This window comes from Physella acuta, unplaced genomic scaffold, assembly GCF_028476545.2.
Source record: "Physella acuta isolate Inbredline_101_S28 unplaced genomic scaffold, ASM2847654v3 ptg000626l, whole genome shotgun sequence".
Lineage (NCBI taxonomy): Eukaryota > Metazoa > Mollusca > Gastropoda > Physidae > Physella > Physella acuta.
In genome coordinates, this window is record NW_026732145.1 from 83,595 (window position 1) to 93,426 (window position 9,832).

Genomic DNA, 9,832 nt, shown 5'->3' on the forward strand with positions numbered 1-9,832 from the left:
TTCTAATGAGTTTACAAACCAGCACGCAACAAGACTAACATTCTGCGAATTTATAAATACTTCATTTGCCAGATAGGACTGACTAGTGACTATTTAGGCCAAAGTTTACTGCTTTAGTAAGCATAGTGCATTTCTATATTTTCTTGTGTAATTAAAAAAACTGTTAAAAGCAAAAATTCTAAATTGCAATTACATTTTCTACTTTACATGTTAATCTGTGACCAATCGTAATTTGTTTTACTTTAATTTCGGCGTTAAAAAATATGTGTTTTTATGTTCAAGTGACCGGTGATAAATTTATCTGGAAAGGTTACGATGGCACCTTACAAACTGATGCTTTCTTCTTTAGCAAAAATCCGCAGATCAGCTGTTTTACACTGTCGCTATTTATCAACAATGTCGAATCTTTTAATCGACGATCCCAAATATTCATGGCTCAAGGACCTTGGTCTTTCAAGTAAAAATAACGGTGTTTACAATGGCAAATGGTGTGGCGGAGGAGAGGTAACTTACCAAAGAGTGGCAGAGTATCGTACATTCAACATTCATTGCTCGTCGCAGTCTACTTACTGCGTTTGTTGTGTTGTGTAGTTTTCAACTTTGTGCATACTAGAGTAGATTCTAGATCTAAGAATGATTTTTCATTACAGTTGTACAAGTTAACCTCACGGTAGCTAGTTCTATTAAATTACGATTTGTTAACATAGAAACTCTATACTATAGACCAGGGGTCTCCATTAGTCTCCAAACTTTTCAGTCCAAGGGCCACATTAACTATCAAATTTCAGTTCGGGGGCCAGTTCCTTCCAGGCTTGTCTTTGATTTGTCTGGGCAAAGTTCCTCAGTCATCATCAACAAACGTTTTTCTGTGGACAAAAGGATGAGAGGACATCGCGGGCCGCATCCGGCCCGCGGGCCGTAGTTTGGAGACCCCTGCTATAGACTATAGAAGTATAGATAATAGATCTATCTAGATCTAGTTACTAGAATCTAGCAGTGTTTCTTCCAGACTTTTTTTCTCTAGGGCGGAGGGGCACTTGAAATTTTCGGGGTGGGGGGGGGGGGTGGACACTGTTAAAAGTATATATTTTATATATAAATTCCATTTCACTCGCCGGTGGGTAGGGCGGATAGACTTTTGGTAAAAACCTTAGTTTAGTGTCGGAAATTATTGGGTAATGTTTGTTGAGTTTCGGTAACTAAAGTAACTTAATAAAGTAGGACTTATCTGAAACTTCTTTTTTAAACTTTCATGTAATGTAAGGAGCTTATTGTCATAAAGTCAATCCACTTTTACTTCATACACAAATTGATATGGACTATTATATTCACAGATCAGAATTAATTAACAACAGTAGCCTTTCTTTGAGTTGTCAGCCTCAATTCAGGCTTTCATCTATCTATAATCTATTTATATAAAAAGCAATGTATGTGTGTCTGTCTTTTATGCATTACTACACCTTTTATCCGATAGCCATGAAACTTTTTGAGAATACTTCTGGGAGGTTTCTTCGAAAAAAAAATTGCAATTTCGCATGGGCAGTGCCCAGACAGGGTGCAATTTGGCGCCCTGTGTTATCCTGTGAGCGCTATGGCGCCTATGTTAATTTTAAACAATGCGATAGACTATGAATACAATGGGACATCATAGTCGTTCACTAAACTGAATCAAGCGCCTACGCCGATGGTGCAGTTTGGTGCGATTTTCCGTGTGCTATCCTAGGACTTTCTTCTAACCCCTAACCAGAAAACCTGCGTACAATATGACGACATTAAGTATTAGTATATTATTAATATTATGTAGACATATGTAGGTCTAGGCTTATATTTTTATATTTATGATAAAATATGCTTACTCTTTAAAAAACTGATCAATCTAGATTTTGAAATCTACTAAATGTTGATTGAGCTCAGTAATTAATTTAAAAAGAAATAGCCATTTTAAAATAAGCAAAAAGTGACTTTTTATGATGATATGCAATAAAATGGGTTAGGTAAACTAATTTTTAAAAAGTGTGAAATCCTTTGCGATGTATACATATTCCTTTATATATTCATTAAATTTCTTTTAAGTTTATTTTATCCCAAGTCAATGAGTATCCACCCTATATGCTGCCAGCATAATTATTGAGGTAGGCTTGTATATAAAAAAAAATTCTTTAACCAGCATGTTTTGGGTTGCTCCTGAGTTAAAATGTCTGGAAGAAACCCTAGTGATAAGTATAACCAATACATTTAGCGGTCAGCACATCAAAGGATACAACCATCAATGGTCAAACGATGTTGAAAATTGAAAAAGGAATGACCTCTAAAGATGGTTTAGGATAACCAGTACATTGCAAACATCATTTTAAACTGTCTCATGAGACAAAATGTAACTTAGGCCTATATAATTCAAATTTATTGTTTAGTTATTTTATTCATGTAGATTATATATTTATTTTTAAACTTTTCACCTCACAGTTTTACTGCATTAGAGATGGTTATTTAGAAAATATACTAAAGTCTTATAATATAATATTTGCCTGTTGAGCATAAACATATTGCTTATTGAAAGTTATTGACCAAGGATTTGGTTAGGTTTGAAATTTAAAGTATCCTATTGCATTTTTCATTTCTATCATTCTGTAAGAAAGTATTTTCTCTGAAAATAATGAACATCATTTTTGTTTTGGTTTTAAAATATATCCAAGAAAGAATTTATTAAATTCAACTTGGTTTGCTAAATTTGTATTTTATTTTGCAGGTTGTGGTCACACATTGCCCGGCCAACAATAAGCCAATAGCTCAAGTTGTTACGGTATGTAGTCTGACACACATTTTTATGTTTCTAAGTTTATATTATAAATAATTTTTTTTTTAAATTGTTTCTTTATATTTTATTCTCAGGCAAATGATTCTGATTATGAAAGCACAATAACAGCAGCTAGAGAAGCATGGGGAAAATGGGCAGATGTAAGTAGAAGATAGTGATTTGTATTATTTTAGGATTTTAAAAAGCTCTAACTCAAATACTAAAATAATTTTTCAAAATCATTATGTTTACAAGTTATGATTTCACTTATTACTATTCATTTGTTTTATCCATTAATTTGATTTATTTGTTATCTGTGTCTTCCACACAGATTCCAGCCCCACAAAGAGGAGAGATAGTTCGGCAAATAGGAGATGCCTTGAGAGAGAAAAAATATCTGTTGGGAAAGCTGGTAAGCTTTTGTTTTAAATCTGTTTTGTTTTACCTGCTGTTATCTAGACGCTGCTTAAGTAACTTCTTCAGAAAATAACAGACGGCAATTTATTTGTACATTAGCATTATAGGTACATGTTGTTACCCTCTAAATTTTCTTATTTTTACCAGGCAACATAGTCAGTTTGCACTTGTGTATAACTACAGATGTAATAATTTTAGACGTAAAATTAATCTAGTTATGAAGTCATAGATATATTCATTTTGCTAATATGAATTTGGTTTTTTTCTCATAACTAAAGTTAAAACAAATGTTCCTATATGTCTCTCACTGAAGAGTGAAAAAATAACAGCCTGTACTTGTTTTGAAACTCAAATGACAAACCACTGCCAGTTTTTAATGTAAAAAGACTCAAAAGCGAATGTTTAAGAGCCTACTAACAAAAACATTACCAGACAAAATTATATCCATTTAAATTTTTCTAATTTTCCCTCTTGTTTTTTTTTTTAGATTTCCTTAGAAATGGGCAAAATATTGGCAGAAGGTGAAGGAGAGGTTCAGGAGTACATTGATATCTGTGATTATGCTGTTGGGTTGTCACGCACATTTTCTGGGAGTATATTCCCATCTGAGAGTGAGTATCCTTCTGTTTTCATAAAGCCGCAAAAACTATACTTGTAACATGGGTGCTAGATGTTTGCCCTGAGGCAGTTTTCCCAAATGAAAAATTGTACAAAACTTTATTACTCGTAAGACCATTATCTTGAATGCGGATTGCCCAAATAGACTATTGACATTTTTTTGTGATACTGCTGGTAATGATTGATTAAGAAAAAAAATTAATTTTTCTATCAATACGGTAAAAAAAACTTAACAGCAGAATTGTTTTTTATATGTTTTTTCTAAATATCGAACACCTTTAAAATAACATTTTATTTCATATAAAATTTAACTACATTATTAAGTATTCACTTAAACACATTGTCTAATCAAGGTATGTTAAATGGAAATTAAAATGAAAGTGACTAGGTCGCTGCCTAAATTGCTTATGATTTGTGAAAATATTACCGCACAGCATCAGCTAAACATAATATCCTATATAAGTATAAAATAAAGCAAATCTATGCAATTAGAAATTTATGGAATAAGCCTTTGTTCAATGTTCAACACAACCTGCAGCAAGTGTGGTATAACCATCTGAACATGTTGACTTATCAAGTAGCTCTACTTCAATGTCACAGACAATGCTGCCTACAGTACTTCACTGCTTGTGTTCACACAATCTTTTAGATTTAAAATTTTGTTACTTTTTGCCATTATTTTTATTTCATAAAGTATATTATATATGTGTTCTAAACTTTATCAAAATGATTCTTTTGCAACAGCAATACAAATTATTTTCTCACTTTTTAAAAACAAAAGTAAAATCTCTAAAATGTTAACCAAAGTTCTGTTTGCATATACAACTTCTGTTAATAAATTTTATAAATTAATAGCTTCTTTATATAATATAATATTATTGTAAATGTCCATTACAGCTAATTGAATTTGACCCATTGATTAGTCTGGAAATTTGCTTCCAGGCAAACATCTTTCAGACAAGTGTCTTCTGTCTTAGACCCAATTTCTCATGTTTACCTGCCTCACTTATATTTCAGGACCAGGACACTTGCTGTTGGAGCAATGGAATCCTCTTGGTGTTGTTGGTGTTATAAGTGCTTTCAATTTTCCCTGCGCTGTGTATGGGTGGAACTCAGCCATTGGCATGATTTGTGGAAATGCAATGCTGTGGTAATTAAATATTGAACAGACAGTAGAGATGTATAAATTCGCTGCTAAATCTATTTTATTTTAATGATTTTTGTTTTGTTTTGCATCTAGGAAAGGAGCTCCATCTACACATCTTGTTAGTGTTGCTGTAACAAAGTAAGAATTCAGTGACATTTCTTTATTAATCTGATTGACTTACTCACTTTGGCTAGTAAAGCTGTAGAGTCCCCTTGGTAAATATGATGACAGAAACTAACAAGCTCATGTTTCTTCTCTAAAAATTCCTTTACTGTTGTATCTTATATTGCTAGTCAGTAGTCTGATGAAGCTCATGACAGTAGTGTAGAGTTACTTCCATTACTAGTATGAAAGTATTTATAAAACTTTAAATATGAAGTTTCTAAAATTGTAGCTGTGTTAACACATTAGAAATATATTTAATATATTATATGCATGTATATATATAATTTTGTGCCTTTAATTATTTCAAATTGTAATCTTTTCTCTAGGGTGATCAGCTCAGTGCTTGAAAAAAATAACATTCCAGGTGCTATTTGCTCTCTTGTTAGTGGTGGAGCTGAAATTGGGTGGGTTCTTTTTATTCTATTTCATTGAGTTCTAGTACAGCTGTTATCAAATGAGTTTTAAAGAAAGATTTGGAAAATAGAATTAATTAGGACATTGGTATTACAGAATGCTTGGGTTTAACAAAATAAATTTATTTTGTTTTATTTAATTTTCATTAGGACATTAATGTCAAAGGATGAACGAGTCAATCTATTATCTTTTACTGGAAGTACACCTGTAAGTAACAACTTTCTCCAAACTTACATATGAAACAGGAAAGCAATTGTTATTTTCTAATTATGGTTTTCTTTTAACCTAGGTGGGTCAAAAAGTTTCCCTCATGGTTCAGGAACGCTTTGGTAAGATTTCCTAAAACAATTTTTATTAGAAGTTGCGTTTGATTTATGTTTTTCAGGGATAAATGTTCTTTTATTTATTATAAAATACTTTATTATATAATGCTTTTTGTTTTATTTTTGTGGATATTTTTTTTTTCCAATCTTTTTTAAAGTGCAGTGGTTTAAAGATGTGTTGTCTCATTGACTGTCCATATTAGAAATTGAATCTTTTTCATGCCCGTACTGTAAAGAGTTTTTTCTATTTTTCCATATTTTTTTAAAAATAGATTAAAACAAATTTTTTACTGTTGTATTTAATATGCCTAAAAATGATTGAATATGAATGTTTACTTTTATTACAACTTGATTTTCAGGAAAATTTCTTTTGGAACTTGGTGGAAACAATGCAATTATTGGTAAGTTGTTGAGAGACTTTTTAATATTAGCTAATCTATGATTAATGACATTTTTTTTAGGATTAAATTTTACATCTACTCGCTTTGGTTGCAGTGAACGAAGATGCTGATATTGATATGGTGGTTAGATCAGCTGTTTTTGCCTGTGCTGGAACAGCCGGTCAAAGGTGCACTACAACCAGAAGGCTGGTCAGTCCTGCCACACTTTACTTTTTTATTTAAATACATTTCTCTGACAAAAAGTTAGTGCACTATTATAATTATATTTTTTATTTTTGTGACATCAAATGGGGTTTAATTTTAGCTTTATTTATTTTGTTTATTTCAAGATTTTACATGAGAAAGTACATGACATGGTTATTGAAAAGTTAGCAAAGGCCTATGCTCAGCTGAGGATTGGAGATCCAATAGAAGGTTTGGATGCTTGCTTAACATTTTGTGGGGGTTAATATTTAGCATTAAATTGCATACTGTTGTAGTTGTAGAATTAATCACTTTATTTTTACATCCATAATACTGCTTCATGTATTATTAATTTTTCTAATGGTAGAAGGTACACTATATGGCCCACTGCATAATCCAGAAGCTGTTCAAAAATATGTTGAAACTATTGAAGAGGCTGAAGCACAAGGGGGGAAAATTATTTATGGCGGAAAGGTAATTTTGAATTTGTTTATAATGGGAACAGGGCATTTTACCCCCCCTCCCGGGTCAATTACCCCCTCCCCCAGGAGTAATTTCCCCCCTGTCAATTACCCCCCCCCCCCTGAACATCCAAACATAGCTTACGGTACAGCTAGTTAGGGTTAGGGTTAGTGTGAGGGTTAGGGCTAGATTTGGGGTTAGGATTAGTGTCAGGGATAGGGTTAGTCAAGGTTAGGCTCAAACTAATGTCTAGAGTTGGTTTTGGTTTTGTGTTAAGTTTTAGGCTGAGGTGAATGTTTAGGTTTAGGTTTTGGTCTTTTTCTTAAGTTTAGTTTAAGGTACCTTGAGTTAGGGTTAGGGTTCTAACTTGAGGGGGGTGATGTCACAAAAATTAAAAAAATATTTTTAATAGTGCACTAACTTCTTTTTAGAGAAACGTTTTTAAATAAAAATAAAGCGTGACTGATCTCCCTTAAACTTTCTCAAGTATTCTTATTGACAGGGGGGGGGGTTAATGTCCTGTAGCTGTTTATAATAATACTATTTTTAGAATGTTCACTTTTTTTCTTCTCTTAAACTGTTTCTGTTTGAAATCTAAGGTGCTGAAGCGACCTGGAAATTATGTGGAACCCACCATCATAACTGGACTTTCCCATGATGCAAAAGTAGTTCTCAAGGAAACATTTGTTCCTATTGTCTATGTCCTCAAGTGCCAGGTTTGTGAGACTCTGTTATACTTTTGACTTGATTTGATTTAGATGTTACAATTCTTGTTTAAATAGCTCTACTATCCATAGAACACACATTTTAACATTGTTTATTTGTTAAATAGAGTATGGATGAAGCCATGACGTGGAACAATGAAGTTAAACAAGGCCTTTCCAGTAGTGTCTTTACCAAAGATTTGAGCACTATTTACAAGTGGATAGGGTATGAAAAGTCACTTCCTATTTGTGTTTTTTAATGAAATTTCTTTTCCTCCAAGCTTATTTTCTCTTGTAGAGTTTTTTTTACTTCCATGAAAGTAGTTTTTGTCTTTTGTAACCCCCAGACCAAAGGGATCTGATTGTGGCATTGTGAATGTCAACATACCTACTAATGGAGCTGAAATAGGAGGGGCATTTGGTAGGTTTCTTTGTTTTAATGAGATTATATTTTTAAAGAACACTTAGATCTTTCTGTGACATTGTTATGCAACTTAAGCTAGTGATCTGAAGCAAGTGATACGCTTTATTGTTGTTGTATGGCAAGCTAATTTTTAGAGGAGATTGTAGATTTATTTCTAAATCTTAAGGTTCTAAATCTTGAATATATTAATTTATCTGACAAGCTACATTACTTTTTTAAAGTGTATCCCCTCTCTTTAATGTAAATAATGTGAAGCTTGTATTGTCATCAGGGGGAGAGAAGCACACAGGTGGAGGCAGAGAATCTGGCAGTGACTCTTGGAAACAGTACATGAGACGCTCTACCTGGTAATGATGTGTTTATTACATTCTGAACACACGTTGACTCTTAGTTTTAACAAGCTTATTAGTTTTAGTCTTGTTTTGATTTACCTGGTAATGATGTGTTTATTTCATTCTGGACACATGTTGACTCTTAGTTTTAACAAGCTTATTAGTTTTCGTCTTGTTTTGATTTTTTTTTTTTTTTTAACACTGCAATAATTAATTTCTTTATTGCAGCACAATAAACTTCAGTAAACAGCTTCCACTGGCCCAGGGAATCAAGTTTGAATAGTTACAAGTTGTACCAGAGTTGGTTTCTTAGAGTTTCACTGTGGTTTCTACTAGATCAGTGTGTTCTGGTAGTGGTTGCCTGTAGTTTTCTCGTGTAAAAGAAGTGATTTTCCAGCTACATGACCAGAAAGATATTTGTACAACTTCCAACACAGAAAGGATTTGTGATTTGTTCTGAGAACTTTCAAATAGAAAAGATGGCCTGCAGTATTCAAATGAAATTATGTATGATATTAACGAAACAAATTTTAAAAGGAATAGTTTCTCCACACAAATTACACACAGTGAAACACAATACTAGTTATCTGGTATCAATTAGCAAGGTCTGATTTGTGTTGATTTTCTCAAGCTTTATATCAGTGTTTTTAGGCACTGTCAAATTATACACTGTTATTTTTTTCCAGTGTGCCTTCTATATCATTGTAATTTAATTGTAATTGTATGTAATTTGTTGAATGGAATACAAATATACCAGCAGCTGTTATAATAGTTAATGCTATATTTTTTAATAATATAAATAATTTTCAAATGGTCATTTAATTTATCATGTAAATTTGTTATCACCTGATAAATTCTCTTGTCTCTATGATGCATTTAACAAAGAAAAGTCTTGACCACTTGTGGCCAGATTTTGTGGTGTTTGCTGTGCAATGAAGTTTTATTGTAATTCTTCCATATAAATTTTTTTCTCTTAACAAATTTTACCTATCAAGGTTCTAGTCTCAATTTGTCACTAACCTCTATAACAGTAACAGATTACCTTTTTTGTAATTTCAAGAATCTCATTTGTTCTCTCAAGCCTACAATGGAGGTAGAAACAAGAATTATTTCACCTTATAGATGTCAGTATTTCCTGGGCCAATATAGGTCAAAGTTCACTCTGCATCAGAGTTTTCCATGTAGATTATGCTTTATTTCATCAGGTGATTATTATCTCAGTATGATTATTAGTAAATATGAATTTAATGGATAAATTTAGTTGAAAGTCGTGATTTTATATTGTTCTACATGCCATACTTTTATTCCAGAAATGCATTTTACACAATTACAAACATTTATCAATGTGTGCCAGCAATAAACAAATAATGAATGGAACTACTGTTTTCTTATGTTGATCATGACTGGTAACAGTGATGTGATAATAGGTGACACAATGTTTTAAGTTA

At 32.3% G+C, this 9,832-nt stretch overlaps 1 protein-coding gene across 1 annotated transcript; it reads left to right on the forward strand.

Annotated features, from left to right (window-relative positions):
* The first annotated feature begins 300 nt into the window (after window positions 1-300).
* Window positions 301-9,757, forward strand: LOC131948147 (alpha-aminoadipic semialdehyde dehydrogenase). The gene is made up of 19 exons (XM_059309682.1): window positions 301-504; window positions 2,747-2,800; window positions 2,890-2,955; window positions 3,126-3,206; window positions 3,699-3,822; window positions 4,847-4,979; window positions 5,070-5,114; window positions 5,468-5,545; window positions 5,705-5,762; window positions 5,845-5,884; window positions 6,238-6,279; window positions 6,374-6,468; window positions 6,609-6,693; window positions 6,830-6,936; window positions 7,524-7,640; window positions 7,757-7,854; window positions 7,976-8,049; window positions 8,324-8,399; window positions 8,613-9,757. Exons 1-19 carry the CDS (start codon window positions 316-318, stop codon window positions 8,665-8,667), a joined length of 1,617 nt encoding a protein of 538 aa, XP_059165665.1. The 5' UTR covers window positions 301-315; the 3' UTR covers window positions 8,668-9,757.
* Window positions 9,758-9,832: the final 75 nt, after the last annotated feature.